We start from the raw sequence: 26,343 nt of genomic DNA on the forward strand, positions 1-26,343 counted from the left end.
TTTTCGCCATCTCCCCTTTGCTTGTTTTTTTAGGTCTTCTGCTATTCTGGCGGGAAAGACCTCGGTTGAAGTTTTGTCTTCATCAGGAATCCTGTGTATTCCCCGAAGAGGCAGGCATCGAGGAAGTGGTCCAAAACTGTAGAGCCCTTTGTCTTTCACCTTGCCTGAAACAAACCAGTTCCTACTGAGGGGTTGGCTGTCCTGATTGGACAGCCAGACCGCCCCTTTCTGTAAACAGCAGGGAGACTTTGCAGAAGTTGTGCTGTAGTTCCTGATATACTCCGATCCTGGAAACTGCTGACTAGTCGACCACTGGAACAAAATCCGAAGAGGAAGATGAACAAACAGCTGTAACCATTTCCAGCAACAGGAGAGCCTGCTGTGTAACCAGAGCCTGATATAACCCTTCCAAGCCACCTGGGGCTCCCGAATGCAATGCCTCAAACCCAGCGGCTGGTGAGAGCCACTAGTCTTAAGACCTGTTAAACGAGCCATCCCTCGACGTGATGCGACCTTCCTGGACTGCAAAACGCCAATACCAGGGGACCTTTGAGTGCAGTGCATGGTCTTCTGAAGTCTGATTCCGTCCAAAACTGGACCTCCAGAGACACGATTCAAATCCCTGAACTCCCCTCACCAGAGTGAAGAGAATTCAACCGCCCATATTCATTCTTCATCTGGCTCCTGTAAAAGGGCACAAAATCCACAGAGCCGCGAGAATCTGCAAAGAATCCTTTGTTAGAGCCCCCCACCCCCACCCCGACCAAGGACCGTATTGGGTGCTGCTGCATCCTGAAGGCATCAACTCAGAAGCGCATCTTTTCTGCTGAGGTACTGTTTGCTTGGGTAATACGTTAAGTCTTGTGACTCCTGTGACTCTGAGAGAGTGTTTCGTGTGGTTGGGAGTTTTCCCATACCATTCGCCCAGGCGAAAAATACTGTAACTAAGGGAGCCTTCTGTGAAGTCCCTGAACACTTTCAACTAACTCTGAAGCGAATACTTGTTTGAAGAGATCCTCTGGAACTTTCCTGCAATTGAACCCTATCCTGACGTGCCTACAGCTGGCTCTTAGACCACTAGAGTCCCTCTTGTGCCTCTGAGAAATCTCATGCTCTAGAATAGGGAAGCACTCGAAAAGATCAGGCTTCTGTTGTGAAATTATAACTGTGAAAAGTACTTAATTTCTAAAGAAGTTAGTGGGTTAGCTATATCTCTACTTACCCTTTAAGTTGCTGGCTGCTCCTTTAAAACGTATAGAAGTTGGTTTACTTACTTTGAACTGTTTCACACGTAAAAGTAATTGTGTTGGTACTGTTTTAGTATTCTGAAAAGGAATGAGTGTAAAAGCTTACCAATATGGTTTACCTACCTTGAATAACTGTAGGTCATTCCTAACGTGTACCATTGGGATATGATCTACTTTAGAGCATTTCTAAAACAGCCATGAATTTCTTGTCATAAGCGTTGCATATTGCCCCCTTGCATAGTTTACGGTTCTTTACTTACCTTGAACTGCCGATTGCCTTTCTTAACAGTCTGCTAGAGTTCTTACGTATCGTAGAATTGTATCCTGCCCTTCTGAAAAGTATCCTTGGTTAAACTGTCCTTATAATCGTTTTTCTGAGGCTTGTGGATCTGCTTAGATCACATGCTCTGCATAGTCGACATCTAGTGGTAGCTGCAGAGTATTATGCGGTATGTTTTCGAAACTTGAAAACGGACGTCAACAGGGCGTGTTAGTAATGCTATCCCTATTGCGACGTGTACTGTACCCATGGCCCTTCACGCGCCTAGGTCCCTCACATTGTTTCTTTCCGCCATCGTGGTCATTCAGAAGTTGCAGAGTTTCTTCCAGGCTGATGCCTTTGACTAGATAAGTTTATCCGTAGACTTTTTTTTTATTGTATGCTTTTGCCGCAGCGCCATCCAACTGTTCGTTGGCTTTTGGCGGCCAACACCTTCGACAGCTTGACTGAATAGTCGACCAGGCGTGACCTTCACAGGCCTCATTGGCCATCGGCCCTTATAGTAGGGAGAGGGAGTGTACGGGCGCATTCATACTGACTGCTTTTAGAGAATTCATATTCTTGCCCCTTTTCCTCCCCTTCCCATTTATAATGGCCAAAACGCCTTTTAAATGTTGTCCAAACTGCCATAGAAAATTGCTGTGGGAAGACTTGCAATTACTGTCTTCCTAGGGATCACCACGAAAAGCTTTGTAAGTCCTGCAAACTTTTCCGCCCGAAAACTCTCAAAGAAGGTCGCACAAGGCACTGGGCCATCCACTCAATGCAGGCTGAAGCTTCCATCGATCGACGTGATGGAGGACTCCAGCGAGGGCAGTATCGGTGTCCTTAGTGACGCCAAAGGCAACCGCGGTTCATCGGAACCCCATGTGCGTGCCCCCTATTCCAATAAGCAGGCCGGCGGCTATGTGACTGAGATGACACCTGGCAGGCATAGCACACACAAGTCCAAGAACATTAAGCACATAGCCCATGGTTGACATTCGACAAAATCGAGCCCACGCGGTGTCTGCGGTAATAGCCTCTAGATCTTCCCTGCCCTCTGAGCCATCGCTTACACTTTCGCCTCACGACAGGCCTCCAAAACTGGCACCCAAAGTCTGTTCAGACACCCCGCATAAAAACAAGCGGCGAAAGGTGCATCAGCGTCCCCTAAACATGTGTTGAAAATGCAAGAAATTATTAAACGCGTCCCTGCTACCCTGTTAAAATCACTGAAAGTTATAATCCTCGACGCCTTTTGTCCTCCAAAAGCATTCAGGTTATGGATTCTTCCTCCCCTGTACACAAACTCTCGAGCTATGCAGGACCGGGCTCCCTCCCAAGTCACCCCTACCATGTGAAGCGTCCCACCTTCATGTGACTATACCCCTGAACAATTTAACAGAATTCTAAAAAGGATGTCAAGCTTTGTTGACTTCATAGCCCAGCATCCAGAAGAACTAACGTCCCTAGAGATGCCTCACAGCCAGGGTCTTCAAAACATAAACCCCCTGCCAAAAAACCTCATCTGGACCCACAGCCTAGCACTTAGCCCTAGGCCTACCGCCCTCCACCTACCAAAACCCCTCTCGGGACATGTATGGTGGGGATCTCTCAGGGTCACTAGACCCTGGCTCTCAAGGGGACCTATACAGTTAGGACCTATACAACGACTAAGATTGTGACAACTGTCATCCAGTCGCCTGACCACCAAGACCAGCCTGTAGCAGATTCTCCCATAGACCACTACAATGCAATGAACTGTGACTGAAGGCTGCCCAACACTTTAGTATGGACACCCAAGAGGCAAAAGTAGACCGGGACTTTGTGGAGGACATTCTGGGAGATAGTCCGCCACTCAGTTTACCTCACTGTTAGTCTGTACAAAGACGTATACAGCACTCCCTACTTGCGCCTAACCTCACAAGGCCGGTTAACCCCAGTTTCGAGAAATTATTCAGGCCAGGGCCCACAGACCCCCTGTATATTGGGGGTCAGCTAAATCCTGATTCACTAGTCACTGCTACCAGAAAGAGGGCTGGCACTCCTCTGGTGTCAGCTGAAGCAACGTCAGACAAAGAAAGCAAGAAAATCTACACGTTCGGAAGGGAAGTTGCCTCCTCAGCGGCATATCAAGCTACAATCATAAACACTACACTCCTGGCTAGTTATGGCTGCCACAAGTCGGATGACTGGGAAACACCAGGTTGAAGCAGTTCCAGAACTCCTAAAATCGCAATTGTTCAGCACTATTGTAATGGACAAGTCGGTATCTAACTGCACCCTCCTTGAGACAGCAAAATGCAGGCCGCTTCATCGCACAAGGCATGCTCTACAAGTGCCATGCCTGGCTCAGTCTTGTTTTAAGCTAGAGACTCAGGCTGCCCTCCTTAACATGCCGGTGGAACCTAATCTACTTTTCGATAAGGCTGTCGAAGACGCCCTCAATAGTGCAAAGGAGTATTACACTCTTAAATCCCTTGACGAGTTAACAAAACGAGCCCTACGTACAATGGGGCTCCTCAAACTCCAGAAGGTGTCAGGGTCCGGGTTCACAACGCTCTCCCAGATGCACTCAGGGCAGACAGTATTCAACTTGGGCCCCATCGCAAGGTCAATATTCCTCTTCTGGCTTTCAAAGAGTAAATAAAAGATCTAGAGGAAGAGGCAGAACCTCACCCGGAAAGGCGCCACACCTCCCAAACAATGACACACTGCTGCAGGTCCCCTCCGATGCCACTCCAGTAGAAGGTCGAATTTCACACTTCACCCATGCATGGCAGGGAACAATGCCAGACAAGTGGGTTTTGTCCACCGTTGCAAGCGGGTATTGCATCGAATTGTTAGAAATGCCACCCAACCCGCCTGCCAAGACACAGATGACGTCAGAGGAGCCGTGCATACTGTTAGCATTAAAGGCACTGCTGGAAAAGGACGCCATACAGATAGTGCCAGCAAATCAGGTAAACAAGGGTATTTATTCAACATCGTTACTTGTACAAAAGAAATACCTTTCCATGCGCCCAGTACTAGATCTACGAACACATGTCGAGCCTTAAAAGTTTTGAATGACCACTGGGAGGCTAAATGGCAACATTGGATATGAAAGATCCATACTTATATTTCAATGCTCCCTGCGCACAGGAAATATCTGCGGTTCAAGATAGCGGGAATTGACTACCAGTTCAAGGTACTCCCCTGTAGCATCGCCTCAGCGCCAAGAGTATTCACAATGGTGCTTGCCATAGTGGCAGCACATCTGGCCAGAGAGTCAATCCATGTATACCCTTTTCTGGACGACTGGCTATTCATTGAGGACTAACCAAATACACAAATGGCAATCCACCTTCTTTTCAATTTGGGCTTCTCCAGCCATGAAAAGAAATAGTCTAGTCCCCAGCCAAATAAAACAACTTCTGGGAGCAATTCTAAAGACAAGAGGAGCTAGCTTTCCCATCAGACAAGAGTAGAAGACATGTTGCAAGTACCTCACTACAAGGCAGCTCGCCAGATAACTGTAAGCAAAGCAATACGCTTGCTCAGGATGATGGCCTCATGCATTCACTTAATGCCACACGTGCACCTGTGCATGCATCCAATGCAGGAATGTTTAGTGAAACTATGGTCTCGGGCAATCGGTCAGTGGGACGGTCTAGCTGTTTCGCTAACCCTGGTATAGGCTCTTCGCTGGTGGTCCAGAGATACCATGCTAAAAGGAAACCCCTTCCGCGTTCCACCAGCAATGCAAACTACAGATGCCTCACTTGCTAGATGGGGAAGGGTGGGGGGGGCTCACTTCCTCCACCACACAGCCCCTGGTCAGTGGACATGTGCTACAGCCCAAAGACGCATCAACTTCCTGGAACTTTTGGCAGTTCTCAAGACTTCAAGACTTTCAGCAACATCTTACAGGTCAAACAGTGGAAATCCTTAAAGACAGCACCACTTTCATGTTCTACATAACCAATAAGGGAACACAACACAGGGAAGCATCCCTCCACCCACGGCCTCAATCTATGAACATGGCTCATGAAGGAGGCACGGAAACCGAACACCAGACACTGCTATTCTAACAAGTGGAAGAGATTTATGGTATGGTACAGGTCACAAACCTTAAACCCAATCGAATGTTAACCAGCTAACGTTCTACTTTACATGCTTGACCTAGTAGACTCCAGCCTAGTATTCAGCTCCATCAAAGTACTCCTGGAGGCTCTGTCCGCTTGCACCACTTCACAAAGCCATGTCCTGGTGAAAAGTTCCTCTCATTCCTCCGCTACTGGCGTCGAAGACGCATGCATACATTCTTGTTTATCACCGTTTCTGCTTTATCACATCTGTACTCAAGCTACACTTCATGCAACCTCATGTCAGAAACAATCTGAGGGACCTCGACATGTGAAGGACCATGGGATACTAGGGATAGTATTACTAACATCTTGTCGACGTCAGTTTTCGAGTTTCGAAAACCAATCTTGTAATGCACCACGACTACCACTAGATGTCGGACTATGCAGAGCATGTGAATGTACAAGCGTCAGAAATAAGATTACTGTGAGTAATGTATCCCATATACCAATCGGTTATACTGACCTTGAATGGCTGTTTCTCTTCTTAAACTAGAAAATTGGGTTATGCTTTCCCTGAACTGCTTTAGGTCACTTCTCAAATAGTTAACTGTGTTCATATTGATCCCCGAGTAGGGTAAGGCCCATCTAGAAAGTATGAGTTACTTTACTAGCTCTGAACTGTGTTCTTCAAAGTAATGAGGGTGGTGTAACTGTAGCCATTCAAAATAGAAGTTATATATGTTGCAAGAGATACTTGTAACAGTGTTGGTATAATGAAGTGGTTCTATAATTGAATAACACTGTGAATACGACCAATGAGGTCTGCTGCCCTTGAATTATTTATTGTATTCTAAAAGTCTAACTACTTTAGTTTTACTCCCCAAGAATAGTTTAATGCCATTCTAAATGTGTTACCTTGGGTTTAACTCACCTTGAACTGCTTATTGCTATTAACAAGGTTCTACTTTGGATTGTATACCATAAGTATGAAGTTGGTTTTAAACGATTGCGTTTTATATAATGTATACTAGTACTTACCTTTCTCCAGATTTATCTTGGCCTACATGTATATCAAAACAAATATTTTAGCCATACATATTGTTTCAGTCTTTCTTTGGACCATATGTATGCTACAATTTCTTTGTACCTTCCTACAGCCCTTTCTCCCTCCTAAAATAAGCCTGGATGGATGCTCTGTCAACGCTACACATATTCCCCTGTGGTACAGCCTTATACTAAGAGTGGAGTTTCTGTATTGCCTCAGGTATGGTTCAGTAAAGTCACTGGTAGGATTTAGAAAAACTGTCCTAACAGTGTCGAAGATTGAGACAGACGCAGAGGTCCTTTTCACTGCCAGCACTACTGTTGTACCAGTTGCGTCGACTACTGCAATTGACTTTTTCTACGAGGCCTTTGCCGAACTGTGGCTGGGGCTACTATTGTGTGTAGCATGTTTGTGTGTCTCCCATGTTCGTGCTTGTGTATGCTCCTTTCGCCAGGGGTTGTCTCCACAGCAGTGTGTGATGCCTCCCCTTCAGAGCTGTGGACTAGCATGCAGGATTCCTCAATGTCCCACGTTGTCATCAACATCACTAAAGATGCAAGTGCTGTCTTCTATGTCCTACTCGTCCGCGCCAGCCGGTTTGTCTGTTGATTCCCCGGGCTGCATGCCCTAGGCCGCCAAACTTTCGACCTTCGATTTTCTTTGGTCGAAAAAGTTTGCACGCCTTACACCGCGTCTCCTGGTTGTCTCTAGGGAGACGATGATTACACGAATTTCATGTGCCGTTCCGCTGAAACTTGCAGTTACACAATGGGTAGAATTTAAAATGCTTTTTTTTCCATATGGACTAAAGACAGCCAGTGGAGTGTAATCGGGGAATGTGAACAGACATTCTGTAATGTAAGCAAAAGATGTCCTCCCCCTGCTCTCCCTACTGTATAGGCCAAAGCCTGGTGATGGTTTATCGAGCGGGCCATTGAGAAGTAAATCGTTGACAGACTCGTCGAACACTGCTGAATATATCGATCGTCGATTAGGTGTGTTGAAAGATGTCAGTAAAAATAATAGTACTGAGGCCCTCGACGCGTGAAGAACCATGGGTACAGTACACGTCACATTAGGAATAGTAATAGACATGCCCGGTTGACGTCCCTTTTTGAATTTTGAAAACAAGTCCTGCAGTACCCAGCAGCAACCACTAGATGTCGGTCTATGCAAAGCATGTGAATCTAAGCCTCAAAAACGATTACAGGTATGTAATATTTGTCTTACTGGGTTTGTTGTGTCTATTTACTGCATTCATTCCTATAATTATCAAATGCAATAAACTGCAAATGCTAAACCTTTGGCTTGGCCAATGTTTTACGATGGTTATGTTATGCGAGCAATGTTTGTCCCGCTGTTTTGAAACCGGAGCATTTCATGTTGTCTGGATGAAGGGGTACATACCGTGGGCTGTCTATACAAGTGCTACTGTTCTGAATTCTGCTAATTGTGATTTGAATTGTCCCAAATGGCTATATAAACGAACGTGCCTAGAATTCTAATTTTGTATCTTCTTGCATCCACAGAGAACCCTTGCCCAGAACAGGGTGATATTATTCAGATAAAGCTTAGTGAGCACACGGAAGTTTTACCAAAGGCAGATGGGACTGGAAACACCACCATGCTAGTTGACACAGTGTTTGAAATGAACTATTCTACTGGACAGTGGACCAGATTAAAAAAGTACAAACCCATAACCAATGTGTCCTAAAGACTTGCCTAAACAATGTATTGTGGACCAAATCAAGAGAAATTCATAAGCTGGGTGGACGCAGCCTATGTAGTGGATAAAATGGCTTTGAAAAGGAACATTTGAGTTTACTCTTACTACCTGAATACCAAGTGCTGACAATGGAGATGAACTATGTTCCATCCAGGCATCAAAGCAAATAGGCAGATTATTTTCACATGAAAGAAGCTGTGGCTATACTGCGAACATTGCACTTGCTAAACAGACTACGTTTCAGAGAAATGCAGACAACTATGTCAAGAAAAAAGTAAACCGTGCACATTCAGATGCCCGGAGTGTTCTTGGAATCTGGGAATAGTTTCCATAAAAATAGTACTGTTGGTGCAGTACTGCTTTTGGTGATTGTTTTTGGTGTTAAGAAGATGAACAGATGTTTTAAAGCAAATGCCACTTCATTTCGATGTAACATGGACCAAGCTTGCGTTCTTAATTGCTGTAGAATATACAGCAACAACTGTTATTGTAGACTATTTGATTGCAGATGAGGGAGGAACGAGGAGTTTAAGGTAACTAGGACCTTCTATGTGTATCCATTGGCTATTCTCTGTTGCTTTGAACCAGCTGTAATAAGGACATTTCTGAATAGCATTTAGTCAAGATTTTCAAATAGTTTGTCTTTGGAAATTCTCAGTGACCAAGCAGTAACTATGCCATCTCCGTCTGTGCCAAATAGTTATATTGGCTAAAGACAAAACTATTTCCAAAGCCTTCCTGTGAAGACCCAACATGCAAAGCACAACAACACGCAAGGCTGATTGGGTTTCGGAGTTGCAGTGACAGTGATGCGTTCTTTACTTGTCTACATCTAAAGGTGTGCATGAATAATGTACAGGAAAACTAAATGGATTTTATTTGGATTTTTAGAAAGATTTTAACAGATCAAAAAGTTATTTCCTAAACAAAAAAATACTAGGCTTGCCCATATGTAGTTTCAAATTCTAAATTCTGTACTGATTATTTAAAGTTAATTGGATGGCATGCAACTGAACAAACTCCAGCTCAAATTGAGTTGCAACCAAAATGTTAATATGTTCATAGAAACAAACCGTTTTAGTTTTAAAGCCATCTTCTGTCTTCAACTAAAAGAATATGATCACCAAATATCTGGACCCCTCTGTATGTGTACTAATTTAACTTTTAAAAGAAAGCAGTGTATTTCACATCCCAAGCAGAATTTTTCTCCAATTTCCTATTCAAAATAAAACACTTATCGCTCATGCTACAGCATACTGAATTTTGTAATGGTGCTTTATTTATATCGTACATGGCCTCTTCATATCTACGTGATACACGTACGTGTAATTCTAACAAATGCTGTGCACATCTCACAATTTAACATTGCATGCTTAAAATAGGTACAGAAGCCTCTGCATTTTACTTCTGTAATCTGGCTAAAGTTATTTGAGTTGTTCCGCCATGGCAAAATCTGAGGGTTCGGGCGGTACATTCAGACACTATTATTTGCATTGGGACTACTATTTTACACTCATGGTTTTAATTGGCTAAGGCCTGTTACTGATCTGTCTAAATCAACACTTATACATGCAATTGAGATGTAAACCAACGTACTAGTGAAGCCTTTCACATTTATCTACAGACACGCATCTCTACCAATAAACAGTGATCTTAACATGTTCTGCGGTTTTGTATACCTGCTAAAGGTTGCTACCAATACAAACTCCTGTTGTGCATTTGTATCTTATATACACACATACGCCATGGTGGGAAGACAAGCAAGAGAAGTGTACCCGCCATGTACGCAATACATATCTCCAAACAATTATTAAAGAAGCCAGTCCATGGGGACACCCAGCAATTTGTGATTAGTATTTGACATGCCTGCAAGTTAGTACTTGCTAGCGCTATTCAAACTGAATGTCCCGATACAGCTGTTTTACACTATAGAAAAGTCCCTTGTAGTGCACCATACAGTGATCGGGGTTCAGCAGTTTTCCTCTGCCAAAAGCATCATGAATCCCTTTTATGCTCGATTGGGTAAGCTTCAGTAGCTTGACAATAGTATGCAATTGTCCATCAACATTTGCCCAGTTCTCTAATGTTAAATAGTATAGCCTAGTTTGGTATGATCGTAAAAAAAATTGATAACACCCATAAAATTGCATTTTCTGGGGTGTGTCTTCATCAATAAAAATTGTCTAGCTACATGTTATTTTAGACCACTGCTTGGATGTAAGGTAAAGTTTGATACTGCTGGTTCTTGCCTCGTTTGAGGTTGATTCCACATTTTCATAGAGATTGGACTGAATAAATAACTTCAATATTGTTAAAAGGGGGCCCCTTGGAATCTGGTGCCATTTAACAAGTTTGTTTTTGTAAAATGTTACATCTATATCGTAGTCCATCAATTTTCTATTTCATGTTTTTGTACATATGTAAAAAAAAAAATGGAAAGGTGTCGTCTTCTGGTATGTATTTTCAGTGTAATACCTTATGTAAAATAAAAGTTTAGATTTTCTAATGAAACCATAAACAAGGATCTGTTTTCTCTGTATGTACATTTTTTAAAAATCTTTAAGTACAACTGTACTGTCCATGAGGCATACTGAATACTCAATGTATGTTTTTTGGATCTGCGCACTTTTTACTAGTCTACCTCCGTCTCAAGTGTAGGTGCCAGATGATCCAAAAAGTGGCCCATAGTAAAAATAAATACTTTTGCAGTTGGCAGAGAACGTTGTCCCCCAACATGAATTTCGGTATTGTGGCCAAAATAATTCAATGGCATTCTGTGGTGCTTTTGTCTGATGTACATTAGTGTGATTAACTTAAAATCAACTCAATTAATGCATACAAAGTGACTTTATTCCTTGAAGCAAGTTGTTTAAACAAAAAAAAATAATTTGAGCCAAACTATTAGCACAAAATATTTGGATACGTGAGAATGTATACTCTCAATATGGATTTCTAGAATTGAGGATTATGTGGGGGAATCCGATTAGAGTGAACACGGTTTAGACACTTTGGTCTAGCTAAACGCTATCATAATAACAAGCAGGGTTCTAAAGCTTAGACTTCAGGAATGATGGGGGTGGTAAACACACACACCCAGGTTAAACTCGAAGATGGATTTCAGAATCGGCCCGGTGGACAGATCAACAGAACAGGGTGGCATCTCGAACAGGGACAAAACACTAAAGTCTAGCCAAACTGTCTGGGTAGAGTGACTGAACTCAAGGCTTAGACTTAAGATGGTGAGAGCAGTGAAGGGTTCAGTGTAGCAAACGTAGAGCACTCTTAATAATGCAAGTGTGCTGGGAATAATGACTACTCACGATTCCAGTGGATTAGTGAACAATTTATTAGTAAACAGCAATAACATAATGGCATCAACGGCAGCATGAGACTCACTCTGTGCACTGTTTTATACCCAAAGGAGCACATGTGTTTCAATGGAAAGAATGGTACCAACATGGTATGGTCTCACCTTGAAACAATGTTGCTGACCGAGAACAAATCCTCATTATACAAGCCTCTGATGCCAGCTGCACTCTGCCATGCTAGTTGGTGTTATCAGGAAGGACAGCATATCGTAATATAGTTTATCAAGGTGAATACACTCCTTAATGATTCACACACACTCTGAGGCAGGCGAACACTTGCGGTATGACTTCCATCTACAAATGCTGCTTTTCCTAAGAAACCAGAAGCCTAAAACATGGTTACATATGCCAAAAGGGAACACGTCGAAGCGTGAGATGAGAAGGTGAGCTTTTCTACACGCTAGGCAAAGAGCCTTCATTGCAAAGGCATGCGCTGTACAATCTGCAGTCTCATTGCATAAGCAAGAAATATCCTTTAAAGCGTGGCAGTTTCCAGCACCTATTCAACATTATAATGCAGTGATATGCAAGGGTAATACATAACATTTTCAATTCCCAAATTTCCCCCACAGTGCCATCCTATGAGACCTTCACTCCAGTGTCCTTACAAACATCTCTAATGGAACAAACATCACATATCATACATTTTCTTCAGTAACATAACAGTAAAGCACTTTGCAAAACTTCAGAACAGGTATTGCATAACCAATAATAAAAACAGCTATAGACAGGACAGACCTAGAATTAGAACTACTGCTATGAGCAAGATCTGACGAATAGACACACCTAAAGGTCCCAATATACCTACAATCCTAATCCAAAGGTCCATGAAGGCTCTGGACTAGTGTGAAGGCGACTTGAAGTATATGACATGTCATTTATAACGCACCTGAAAACAAGTGTTTCTAGACGCGACAAGACAGAGGGAGGACAAGACTATCTTTCGAAGGGATTGTGTCCTCATCTTTGATAATTCATCTCCAGCTTGCTGGCCTCCGAAAAAATGTTCTCAGTAGAGGGCGCTGCGCATGGACGTCCATCGAGTTGGTGTCCCTCGACAGCCACCATATCGGCGCCGACGTCACCATGCCTATAAATAGCCACACGCAGCGTCCGTTGCTCAGTTCTGTTTTTCCGCGCTTCGTGGTGCCTCAGAATATCATTGCTCAGTTCCTCAGTCAAATATACTTCATTATTCCTCGAATACTGACTCCTGCTCGATGGCTTCCTCATCCAAACCGACGACTCCACAGTCCGGCTTCAAAAAATGTCGAGACTGTGGAAAGAAAATGTTGTTGACGGATCCTCACAGGATCTGTTTGTGGTGCCTGGGAGTCGAGCAGCATTGTTCGGAGTGCGAGGACTGCATGTCCATGACGGCGAAAGCCTTGAAGGAGCGTAAGGGGAAGCTCGAGAGGGGTAAGGCAGTTTAAACTTCTTTGAAAGTTTCCTCGGTGGAGTCGAGACATTCGTCTCCTCGCCATTACAAGACATTCTCGTTCTAGGTCTCGAAGCAGTTCCCATCACTCTTCGAGATCTAATCATTCAAAAAAGAGACACCGAAGATCCCCTTCCTCGTCTTCCGTTTCCCCGAAAAGGGTCTCCTGCCCCACAAAACATAGCTCTCAGGCTGAGTGGGAGGAATTCAGGAAAAAGATGCTTAGCGTCTTCGAGAAAGCGGCCTCGACCCCCTCGAAGACTGCTGAGGGTGATACCGTGGGTGAAAGACCCAAAAAATCAAAATGCCGCGAGTCGCAGCACCCGGCGAAAGAAGCTACTCGAGAGCGTCACGAACCCTCGAGTAAAGGCAAGGTCGCGTCTTCGACACCATCGTCGAAAATCCCTTCGACGCATAGATCTGTGTCTTCGACGCCATTATCGACGGGTTCTTCGACGCACAGGTCAGTCGATTCGATGCTGTCTTCGACGTCAATGCCGAGAAAGGACAAACCCACGGCCACCTCACAGCCATTGGCCATACCCAGAGCCTCGATCACGAGAATGTCATCGACAACCTCGAGTAGAATTCGATACTCTAGAGTTCCTCGAGGCCTCTACCAACTTTCTCGACGCCTTTTTCGTGGCTTCGAAGCCTTTAACGTCCACGTTTTCTCAGCCAATTATGACAAATTTGGCCCCTTCTGCTCTGGAAATGGGATTTATACCATTTCCAAGATCTGATCATTCCAGAGCCTTATCTATTTATGAAGAAGGGGAGAATTCGGATCAGGAGAGACCTTTTGAGTTGCAGGGATCTGCAACTCCTGTACCAGAGGAATTTAACTCTGAGGAAGGTAGATTAAAGGACCTCCAAGAATCCTACATGAAGCAAGTGTAGCCAGGGCAGCGCGGCTCTGGATAAGTGCTAGGAGGCCGGGGACAGTAGAGGTTTACAGTTACAGCCCCTAAGTACATGGTAGGCCCGGAGGCAGTGCAGGGGAGACCGATACTGGAGGAGCCTGGTACCTGGTGAGATTCTGAGGGTAGTCAAGCAACCATTCGGCGCAGCAGACGGGTAGGTCAGCAGGGGAGGGAGAGGGAGAAAGCAGTGGAGAAAGGGAAGGTCTTCAGCTGCTTCTGGAACTTCAGGTGGTCTGGCTCAAGTTTATGGGGCAGGGAGGCCGTTCAGAGGGAGGCACCTGCAGAGGAGAGATCTACCCCCCTCCCCCACTCTCAGCCTGGAAAAGCGTCTGACCCTCGGAGTTAGAGGTAGTTGAGCAAGCGGCTCGTGAAGGCAGGTATTTTGGAAGAGAGAGTTGGGTGTAATGTGAGCCCCGGCCCCAGAAATCCTTGTTGACGATGCAGAGTGTCTTGAACTTGATCCTTGCATCCACCAGGAGCCAGTGGAGAGATTTCGGGGATGGTGAGTTAGTCCCTCTGCTTGAGCCCAAGGATAAGTCTTGCAATCCTGTTCTGAATTAGTTACAGAGGGCGGAGAGTAGAGGAAGGCAGATTGAGAAAGATGATGTTGCAATAGTCCAGCCTAGAGAGAACCAGGGCTCTGGAGACGGTGCGATTCTGGGGGAATGTGAGAAAAGGAAGAATACCTCTGAGGAGGTGCACCTGGTTGTGGGCCTTCTTGGTAAAACGGATCAGAGTGTGTGCAGAGTTGGAATGATGTCAGTGACTGAGTGCCGTCATGTGTAGAATGTTGGATGAGTTGGAATGTTGTTGGTGTGTGTGAGTGTTCCACCTATGGCAGTTGAAATAATGAAGCCTGGTTGGTGGGAGCCAGTGGGCTTCTTTCCTGCTCCTATACATGTACTGTCATTGTATGTGCCTAATTGTTGTAACTTAATAAAGTAACATCTGTCTTACCTGTGCTGCCTGAAGGACACTCTAACAACTGGCGTCGACCTGGTCCTGATCCGGGCCCAAGAGGTGGAGATGATGATGATCATGAAGATGAATGAGCTCTTGAAGAGTCATCTGCAGATGGACAAAATATAGGAAAGGACAAGTAAGGTGCGGCTGGGGGTGCACGCAGGAGCATATGTTTTGGGGAAAGGACGAGGGGTCCTTCTGCCCCCACCATCCAGGGCGAGCAAGACTATTAAAAACTGTTCCTAGAGTTTCAGGAGAGCAAGTGTTTATCAATGCTCTCAGTAAAGAGTGACCGGTAGTGATCCCTCATGTGAGATTTCTGTGGGTCCTTCCTTTGTGACACCGGTGTTTTGCAATACGCAAAAGGAGACGTTTAGAATGTGAGGAGGGATCTACGAGGCATGGAAGGGACTCCAGGGCTGTTCGCCCGACCCGGGTTAATTGCTGTGGCACAGGGGTGAGAAATACAATGTTTGTCTTTTAAGCAGAGCTCAGTTGCCCTAAACCCCAAAACAGCTTATGACGACGCCACTTGCCGAATTGCAGGGGTTGGCGACCACTTGGAATGCCAGAGGATCGTGTTCTGAACCTTTGCATCACATGCAGCAAGTGTGTAGAAGAAAGGACCGTCATACGTGCTGCAGACGTGATGATGATCATGTTTTAGGAGTGGAGCTCAGAACTGGGGAGAACAATTCCTGCGTTTCATTCAAGAGGACATGGGACCCAACTGAACTGTGAGTGGAGTTGGGTGCTCGAGGATTGCTTCAAAGCGGCACATGTTTCTATGGGGAGCTGGCAGTGCAGAGCCCATCAGAGCGGCAGAAGTTTAGACGTGTGAGTGGAAGCTGTGTTAATTGTTGGGCAGCAGCGGAGTGCGACAGAGAAGCAGCTGCCTTCTGTCATATCGAGGTACTGTTTTAAAACTAGTCTTTTTAGAAATACGGAGTGGGCGATTTTACTCAGTGACACATTGACCCATCACAGGGCTGATGCTTTTAGAGCCCCTATCACGGTTTTACCGTTCCATGAGTTCAAGAGTAGTATCTGGCACCAAACACTCCCGTTGTCAATGGCAGTCTGGGCTGCTGATCTACAAGGAGTTTTTTATAGACAATATGATTTTGGAAGTGAAGACACTTCAGGTTTTGCCATTTTAAAGCAAAGTGGAAATGTTTGGTGCAACCTGAAGTAGTTTTTATGACATTTGTTCCATGAATTTTGCAGTGTGTTGGCCAGAAACGTTTCTGTGTGATGTAACCGTATTGGCATCTGTTTGGTATGTTTGCACCAGCATCGTTTCTGTGAATGGAAGTGTATAGTTGTTACAAGTGTGTATGTTGGAGTATTTCTTGCGGCTATGTTGGCTAGTAAGCATAACATTGAAAGTTGACGACAAGGTAACATTTTGAGGATTTGCAGAACTGGACTTTATTTATTCATGCTGTAGCATGGTCTCTTATAAACTTAAGAGTTGTCGACTGGATTTACAATTAAATTGGTTTCTGTTTACTTTGTGGTGTGGCATGGATAATTTGTAGGCATCACCCACATATTAGAGGTTGTGTGCTGATGTTAGCATAACCGTTTTGAGGCTTTTCAGGTTGTTTCAAGTACTTGGAAGTTACATTCCAGATTTGAGGAAATTTGGAATATTCAATGTAAAGAGCGCTCAAGGCGTTCTAGTTTTGTTGATCTGCACCATGGTATTTGTAGTGCACATCTGCTGAGATAATGTGTAGTATCTGATGGTGAGTGTGATGACATGCCTGGGTGAGTAGGTGCACAGTGAGATGTGAGCTTCTGGAACACTGTCTTGCCTGATGGGGGTTTATTACAGTGAGTGTGACGTACACCTGATTGCGAGAGGGTATAGTCATGCTAGTTTGTTTCAGAACACTGTTGCATCCCTGATGAGTGTGTACCATGGTGTGTGCTATGACATGCATCTGTGTGGTAATGTGCAGTCATGCCTAGAGTGTTAGAGAAGTTGTGTCTGATACACAGTTTAGTATTCTGGTCAAAGGCGTAAGTTTTGTTGCACTTAGAAGGCAATTTAGTGCTTGTGGTCAAATGCATGAGATTTACAGGCCCCAGTGGTAAAGGCTGTCTCATGTTTGCTGTGTGCTGAGCGTAATGCTTTGGCATAGTGTGCGCTCAGTGTTTGAGCAAAACTTTTAGTAGTTGGTAACATACTGTAGGATTGGATCCTAGTTGCCATTTTTTTCGATTTGCCTTTCACAATTTGGATTTCTTCTTTTTCACATTTCGCCCACAAGCACTGTGTGGTAATCCCCATGCTTATGCTATTGGTACTTAATACATCGAAGTGTTGAGTCGTGGCACTCAACATGTTCTACCGCCGTGTGGGAAGTTGTTTTGGTTCTTGCTTGTTACATGTTTGTCTGGCTAACAAACCTGCATTTTTGAGTGTGGTATAGATTTGCTGTCCTTGGGCACACTTGTGGTGGTGATGAGGTGCAGTGTTTGCCATTCTGTGTTGTGGTTTGTGTTTTTGTCTCTCCGTGGTGTTTGGAGTCATTCATGGTGTGTGCATTTGTTCTGTTTGGTGTTAAGTGATTTTGGTTGAAGAGTGATGGCCATGCTTAGTGTTGGATTCCAGTAGAATGTTAGGTATGCCCTAGTTGAGTGCCTTACCTGTGCGTCAGTGCCTGTGTTGGGCAGTTGCGCTTAGGGGTGGTAGCCCTAAGACTGCTCTGTGGCAGCTAGGAGTAAAAGGTGGTCTGTTTCAGGTTTGCTGTGTTGACTTGGTTGCCCTTGGTGGGCAGGTTTGTGCTTGGGTGGCGCCATCAAGATTCATGGGTGGGGGCCATGAACAGAAGGTGCTTGCCATTTTGCTACGGTGGGTGGTGAACATGGTTTGGTTGGCCCAGGTAAGTCACTGGATGGTTAGTTACGCCCTATTGGTCGGTTTCTTCCCTGCGTTTGGCCAATTGTGATGTTGGTTCAGCTGGAGTGTATGTGTTGGATGTTGTGACATGCTGGTGGTGTGTAGGTTGTTTCTTGTCATGGAGAGGCGGTGTTATGTTGCTGTGTTTTGAGGGGATTGTGTCCTCCGACGTATTCCACATCTCTGACAGGTAATGACCACAGCTGTGCTGCTTCGGAATACATTTCGGCGTAGGGCATCCTGCGTCGTCGACGTCGATATGTTTTTCCTCGAGGGCCTCTGTCGAGGGTCGATCTCACCGGATGTTATATATAGGACGCACAGCGCCTGTAGCCTGTTATGTTTTTTCCGCAAACTTGTTTGCTTTGGAAGCTCGGCGCGCTCAATTCTTACTTTTCGCTAACTGTCTTCGTCTTCTGCGACCCCGAAGCCGGGCTTTAAGAAATGTCGGGACTGCAGGTCGAAAATATCCATCACAGACCCACACGACATCTGCCTCTAGTGCCTAGGCGAAAGCCACGCCACCGACGATTGTGATGACTGCCAGTGCCTGACATCTAAGGCCTTACAGGAACATAAGAAGTTGAAGGTAAGTAGGGTGTCTAAGCCCCATAAGTCGAAATCCGCGGGCCTTTCGACAGACAATTTGAGAGGTGACTCTGCGTTGCCGAAGGTCCAGGGGGTCTCTGTCCAAGAGTGGTTCCTGCCATTCCTCTGCTTCTTTGAGGCATTCTAGGAAGCGCCGTCATCGGTCGCCTTCCCCATCAGATTGCACAAGACGGTTGACTTGTCCTACCAAGACTTCGTTGCCGCCAGAATAGGACACTGTTCTGTCCGCGCCTTTGAAAGAAGCTGGCAGGGAACGGGCTCGGTCCACTGCTCGCACGCCTTCGGGCTCGGGCGGTCGGCGCGATCGAGACCGGCGGATCCTGTGAAGCCTTCGAGGAAGGCGTCGACGCCATTGGTGCCGTGTCCGTCAAAGGGCACTCACTGGACTTCGGCTTCGAAGAGGTTGTAGATGCTGTCGGCCCCTCGGTCGACGCCGATTCCTTCTGCACCGTTTGTGGAGGAATTGCTGGAGGTGCCCCGGAGGGCTGTGGAACCTCCGAGAAAGGCTCTGAGTAAGTCAGTGAGGCCTATTCTTTAGCCCTATTCTGGTCCTCCTCCCAGAGATTTGTTCCAACCCTTGGATTATATTTCTGAGGTGGAAGAAGGGTCTGATGAGGAGATGGCTGTGCCTCCTGATGTCCCGGATGACTTGTTGTCTGGGCACAGTCAGATGGAAGAACTCCATCAGTCCTTGCATGATGCCAGTGGTCTTGAAACCTCTCCAGAGGTGGAGTTTGGCAGGCCTGAGCCTGGGTCGCATGCCGAATCTTCGTATAGGCGTCTTATGTCAAGGGTGACTGGTTTTGATCAGGATGATCTCACGGACATCCTGGACCAAGGTCCACCCACTTGACCCGATGTTGCCATTTTACATGGCTTGGCAGAGGAGGGTGGCGGCAGCTTGGACTGCTCCGGAGAGTCTCCCGCAGTTAGTAAGTCGCTTCTGAAAAAATACTGCCCAGCCAGTAGTGACCCCTGCTACTTGTCATTGCACCCTCCTCTGGAGATTTTGGCGGTGTAGGCGGCTACTGCTCCCGCGAAGCAGGCTGCTTACCCTACCATCGCTCCTGATGGGGACAATAAGCGCTTTGATGGTTGGGCGAAGAAGGTATTTTCTTCTGGGGGTATGGCTTTGAAGGCAGCCAGCTCCGTTTGTGCCTTGGAGAGATTCACTCGCACTGTGTGGAACTGCGCATCTTTGGCGACTGTGCATATTCCCGAAGGAGAAGAACGGGATGGTTTTCTAGCCCTCGTGCAAGACGGCAAGGATGCCATGTGTGAATCCGTTCAGTCGGGTTTGGACGCGGCAGACTGTGTCAGCCGGTCCATGGCTGCGAGCACCATGATACGCAGGTTTGCGTGGTTGCGGACATCGGGGTTTGCTCCTGATGTGCAATCCCGGCTTCTCAATATGCTCTTTGATGGTGTCCATCTGTTTGGCAGCAAGGCTGACGAGAGCCTTGAGAGGTTGCAGACCTCCAAAGCTGCAGCAAAGTTTGTGAGCGCTGCGGTTCATCAACCTCTGCCTTTTCGTCCTAGGGGACAGCAATGGAGGGAGGTTCCTTTCGGTACTACTCTACCTTGGGTAGATCGAGAGGAGCTGCCAGTCAAAGGGACCACCGTAGGAGTACCAGAGGTGGAAAGCAAGGTACTCGAGGTGTCAAAGCCGCTCAGGCAATTGCCTCCTTGTCCTCAGGCACTGCCGCAGCTGCATCCGCTCAGTCATGAGACAATGTCCCATGGTTTGCTGGTTGGGGGAAGACTTGCACTGCATCTAGGAGAATTGAGTGCCATTACTTCAGATGTGTGGGTTCTGGAGATCATAGCCCATGGCTATTGCCTTCCTTTCCGGAAGAGGCCTCACGACAATCCACTGGGGAAGCTCTCTTTGAAGCGTCTGGATCCGCTCCTTGCGCAGGAAATCCTGTCCCTGCTGGAGAAAGGCACCATAGAACTGGTGCCTGTAGCGAAGAGGAACAAGGGCTGGTATTCCCCATATTTTTTGATCCAGAAAAAAGACAGAGGATTGAGACCCATCATGGACTTGCTTGGTTTGAACAAGCTCCTCAGGAAGGACAAGTTCAAGATGGTAACTCTTTCTCAAGTCCACCAGGTCCTTACACTTCCAGATTGGTTGGTGTGTCTCGACCTCAAGGATGCTTACTTGCATGTGCCTATTCATCCCAAGCACAGGAAGTACCCGAGGTTTGTGGTTGGTGACTCACATTTTCAGTTTCAGGTCCTGCCCCTCGGATTGACCTCCGCCCCAAGGGACTTCACCAAGCTGGTGGTGGCAGTGTATCTCAGGAAAGGGGGGGATTCACGTCTACCCCTACCTGGACATTGGTTGATCAGGGCGCACTCTCTCTCGATCGTCTGTACGTCAGCTGCCACTCCCTTCACAAGCTGGGCTTCTCCCTCAACTTAAAGAAGTCTCATTTGGCACCTATTCAGCGGCTCCAGTACATCAGAGCAGTGCTCGACACATCCCTGGGGCAGTGTTCGCCTCCCCAGGTGAGGGCTCATCACATTCTGCGGATGGTGGACAAGTTTCAACATGCCCAGAGTCTCCCGGCGTTCGGGTTCTCGAGGTTGCTCGGCCTCATGGCATCCAGCATTTTACTGGTGCCAGACGGCGGATGAGATCTCTGCAGTGGGCTCTCAAAATGCAGTGGTCGCAGTTCTCCGGCAGAATGTCTGATCCCGTTCAGGTGCCGCCCTCGGTCGGCCAGGATCTTCTGTGGTGTGCCGTCAAAGGCAATCTGATGAAGGGAGCACCATTTTGGCTGCCGTGGCCGGAGGTGACGATCGTGACAGACGCATCCCTCACGGGATGGGGAGCTCATGCCAACGAGTTGACAGCCCGCAGTTGTTGGTCTCCATCTGAGTCCAGACTCTGCATCAATCTGCTCGAGCTGAGGGCCGTCAGGCTAGCCCTGAAGGCATTTCTGCCGTCTGTGCGGGGGAAGAATGTCCGGATTATGACGGACAATACAGTGGCCTTGCACTACCTCAACAAAAAAGAGGGGGCAGGGTCACTCCCACTGTGCAGGGAGGCGATGGAGCTCTGGTTCTGGGCCATCCAGCAGGAAATTTCGATCTCTGCAGTTCATCTGGCCGGAGACAAAAATGCGGCGGCAGCGCTCTGAGCAGGCAGAGCACGGTCTCTCAGGAGTGGGATCTGGCTCAGGAAGTTCTTTGGGAGAGCTTCGCCCTTTGGGGAACCCCACAATTGGATATCTTCGCCACCAGTGTCAACCGGAAGTGCGAGAGATTCTGCTCACGGGAATTGCCCCCAAGAGGAGCCTTAGGGGATGCGTTCGTAGTGGAGTGGTCCTTCCCACTGCTGTACTTGTTTCCTCCAGTCCCCGTCATTCCGCAAGTGTTGCAGAGGTTGCGGAGGTTGGGTTCCCGAATGATCCTCATTGCTCCAGCATGGGCCAGGAGAGCGTGGTACCCGGACCTTCTCAACATGTCCATCTGCCCTCCACGCTGTCTTCCCTATCGAGATGATCTGCTCTCACGGAAGGGGGGGTCGGGTTCTCCATCCAGAGGTCAATTCTCTCAGCCTTCATGCTTGGTATCTGAAAGGTTGTGGTATAAGGATTGGGACCTCCCTGAAGACGTGATGGAGGTGTTGCTTTCAGCCAGAAGGCCCGCAACGAAATCCCTGTACCGTTGCCGTTGGAGAAAGTTCTGCAACTGGTGCAGGGTATAGAATGTGGATCCTTTCCAATGTTCCATTACTTTGGTTTTCTTTTTTGCTTTCATTAGCCCACAAGGGCCTGCAAGTGGATACCGTTAAGGGTTACCTGGCGGCGCTGTCATATTTAAGCGCTCGTCTGAGGAGTGTTGTTATTTTAAGATTCCTTTTGATTTCTCAGTTTCTTTTTTTTTTTACAACTTTATTTAAAGATTTATCAAAAGAAATACATATCATTCCAAAACAACAATTATGATAAGATGAAAATGACAAATAAAATGAAAAAAGCATTATACAAGTTGATACAAATAGAACAGAATGAATAAGAAAAACCTATCAATTATCTCTACTAATCGCAACAAACCTAATTTGAAATAACTCGCCAAAAATCAGAGCAAAACAAGAGGGAAAAAAACAAAAAAAAACACAACCACACAAGACAAACACAATAAAAAGAACACAATAGTAAATTAACCACTCTGAAACAAAAACCATCGGCCATCAGCACTTAATTCACACATAGAGTTCATTAAAAACCTCCCACTGTTCCTTATAAAATTCTTCTTTATGTAAAGCATAATACTTAATCCTCTCAAATCTTGAGAGCAACTGCACCTGCGATAACCATTCATCAATATTGGTTTCTTTCTCGTCTTCCAGAGGCGTAAAATTTGACGAGTCGCCACCAAAAACACCTTATTAGCCCAACAGAGTCGCATAGCTAAAGTGGCGAGTGCCCACTGGTGATTTCAAAAGAACTGATGATGGTGTCCTTGGAAAAGAGATGTTCCCGACCAAATCAACTCTATCCAAAACCTCACTCCAAAAACCTTCAACTCTCGAACAATTCCATAACATGTGAAGCAAAGTGCATTCCTCCGTAGAACAACTCCAACACATACTATCCTCCCTTAAGCCAAATCTGTGCATTTTAACTGGAGTCCAAAACAGACGCCCCAAAATCCTCTGTTGAATATATTGTAAATTTAGATCAATTTTCATCCTAACTGGAACCTTCCATAGAACCTCCCAATCCTGCATAGAAATCTCTCCACCCAGTTCAGCACACCACATAAGTCGAAGAGCATTCCATGAAGATCTAAATTTCTCTTCTACCGGGAACAACCTCAAATAGACAGACACTGCACGAGGCGCAACTACAATAAAACTACACCTTTCTGGTCTTTGTAACAAAGGGTCAGTAAGCATTAATACTCTCTCAGAAATCAAATCTCTCAACAATCTATATCTCCCCATTTCCCTATTATGTAGCATAAACTTCCGCTTCAGAGACTCAAAAGATATCATACCGTCATCATCCAATATGTCTCTAATAAGTAATATACCCTTGTTCATCCAACTCCTCCAGCATAGCATCTTATTATTGATCTGCAACCCCGGATTCTGCCAAATGGAGGCCTCCCCATAGAAATGAAGTCCCTGCCCTCCACTTACAATCAATGATGTGACTGCATCTTTGGAAGCATGGACAGCCTGCAATGTACTGACCGATTTAGGTAACTTTCCAAGAGAGTACAGTGATTAAATTCGGAAGGGTCTCATCTTAAACTCTTCTATCTGAGCCCAAACTGGAATGTCTGATTCATTCAACGAGAAATAGGATACACATTTTTTAATCAAAAAACTTTTGTAGTAATTTTCAATGTTAGGATAACCAAAACCCCCCTTATGTACACTCCTAACCATTAAATACCTGGGTATCCTTGGTTTCCTTGAAACTCCCCATAGAAACTCCTGAAAGACCCGATCCACACGGCCCAAAACTTTTTTTGTAAACCTTAAAGGTAGCGATTGAATAATGTACAGAACCTTAGGTAGGAGCACCATTTTAATAGCATTAACCTTTGCCCAGATGGATAAAGAGTCTGCTCCACCTACGGAGCATAGTCCTCATGCTTTCCAGAACTTTATCTATATTGAACTCCGCCATACCTTTCACATCTCTGGACAAAAAGACACCTAAATATTTCACCCTACAGTTTTCCCATTTACAATTCCAATCTAATAATCGTCTACACACCTGAGCGTCTTGAGCTGGAAACACAACCGTCTTCTCCCAATTAACTTTATAACCTGAGAGCCCACCAAACTCAGAAATCATATTCTTCAAGATGTTTCCACCCTCTACAAGATTACTAAGAACAATAACTATATCACCAGCATACACCAAAACCTTAACTTCAACTTCACCAACTATAAAACCGGATAGGCAATCCTACTGCCGAATAGGACAAAAATGGCTCAAGAGCCAAATTAAAAAGGTAAGGTGATAGTGGACATCCTTGACGTGTGCCTTTAAATAATCTAAAAGATGATGAAAGTACCCCATTCACCCAGACCTTTGCACTAAAACCCGACTGTAATGCCCCAACAGCATTTATAAATAGGGGACCAAAACCCATCTTAACCGAAGTAAAATTTAAAAAAGCCCAAGCCACATTATCAAATGCCTTCTCAGCGTCAAGAAATATGAAAATCAAATCATCAATTCCTGAGGATGACAAATTCAAAATATCCAAGAGAGTCCTAATATTATCATATCCATGACGTTGCTTCATAAAACCCACTTGAGACCTACCAATTAACAAACCCATATATTTATCCAACCTGGAAGTCAAAACTTTCGTAAATAATTTTGCATCCACATTCAAAAGTGAAATGGGGCGATAATTACAACAATTCGATGCATCTTTCCCCTCCTTGGGGATTACCGTAATCGCTGCCTCCCTCATTGAAGGACATAAAACACCCTCCATAAGAAACCGATTATAGAGTTCACATAATTCTGGAGCTAACTGCTCAGCAAAAGATTGGTAAAACTCAGTCGGCAGTCCATCTGGGCCAGGTGACTTACCAGGCTTCATTTTAATAATGGCCTCCATCACCTCTTCCACTAAAATAGGAGCATCCAGAAATTCTCTGGCCTCATCAGACAGACAAGGAACTTCAATCTTATCAAAGAACTCCACCAGATCACTTTCTAACAGCACATGCTCTTCTGAGTATAACAATTCATAATTGCGAAAACACTCACCAATATCCTTCCTTTTCACAATAATCCTACCAGACTCATCTTTTATTTTCTGGACAAAAGACCTCTCGCACAAACACTTCAACCTATTCGCAAGCAATTTACCCCCAGAATCCCCTCTCTCCCAGAAGCGTTGTTTAGAATAAAAAGTCCCACGGTCTGCTTGAATCTCAGACTCCAGACGCAACTGCTCATACAACCTTTCCATCTTTAAACGATCCCTCACTGATCCAGTACGAGCATAAGCCGATTGTGATTTACCCAGATCCCGCTCAAGATCTCTCATTTTTGCCTCCCCTTCCTCACTCTAGATGTCCAAGTAATCAATTCACACCTTTCTCCAGCATGGGGTCTGGCATGGATTCACATGCTCATGAATATTCCCCGTCGTCAGGCTGGGAATCCTCGGTAAAGAAAAAACCAGTATCAGTTTCGTTTCTGATCTGTCTTTCGTATCACTGGTCTCTGCGTCATACTGACCACAGCCAATGACTGCCCTCTACCTAAGCACCGCCTCTGGCAGCCATCAGATTTTTACCGCACGTTCATGTGTTGGGATCCTCGTGCTATTGCTCTCGAGCGTTAGTGCTATTTTTTCACGTTTTTTTCTCAAAACTTCGTTTTTTCCGGTCAAAAGAGCCTCAAGCTCCACCGACTCTCCATCCGATCAACGGGGACCCGTGTCGGATTCGTCTGCGCCCCTCAAGGGTGAAGATTTTCGTCGAGCTACGTTTTGGAGGACTCCAGAAGCTTCTCAGGCCCGGACATGGCCCAGGAGAAGGGAAGCTCGACGCCCGGAAAGCTGTTCAGGGTCTGCCCTGGATGCCAGCTGCAGAACGTCTTTAAGGAGGACGAACACTCCTTTTGTCTCTACTGCTTACATGAGGACAAGACGCACGTGGAGAAGGACTGAGCGTTTTGCGGCAATATGTCGGAGCGGACCATGAAGGACCGCCACCAACGCCTCGCCAACTGGCTGGACGGGAAGAGCCCGTCAGGCGAGAAGAAGAGGAAGAAATCCGAGCG

At 45.8% G+C, this 26,343-nt stretch overlaps 1 protein-coding gene across 1 annotated transcript in view; it reads left to right on the forward strand.

Moving 5' to 3' along the window:
• NELFA (negative elongation factor complex member A) overlaps positions 1 to 10,861 on the forward strand; it is a 386,029-nt gene extending 375,168 nt beyond the window's left edge. The window contains exon 11 of the mRNA XM_069632129.1: positions 8,154 to 10,861. Within this exon, the coding sequence (XP_069488230.1) occupies positions 8,154 to 8,338 (185 nt within the window). The 3' untranslated portion in view covers positions 8,339 to 10,861. The remainder of the gene's footprint in view (positions 1 to 8,153) is intronic.
• Positions 10,862 to 26,343: the final 15,482 nt, after the last annotated feature.

Source organism: Ambystoma mexicanum, chromosome 6q (assembly GCF_040938575.1).
Source record: "Ambystoma mexicanum isolate Mex_15411 chromosome 6q, UKY_AmexF1_1, whole genome shotgun sequence".
NCBI lineage: Eukaryota > Metazoa > Chordata > Amphibia > Caudata > Ambystomatidae > Ambystoma > Ambystoma mexicanum.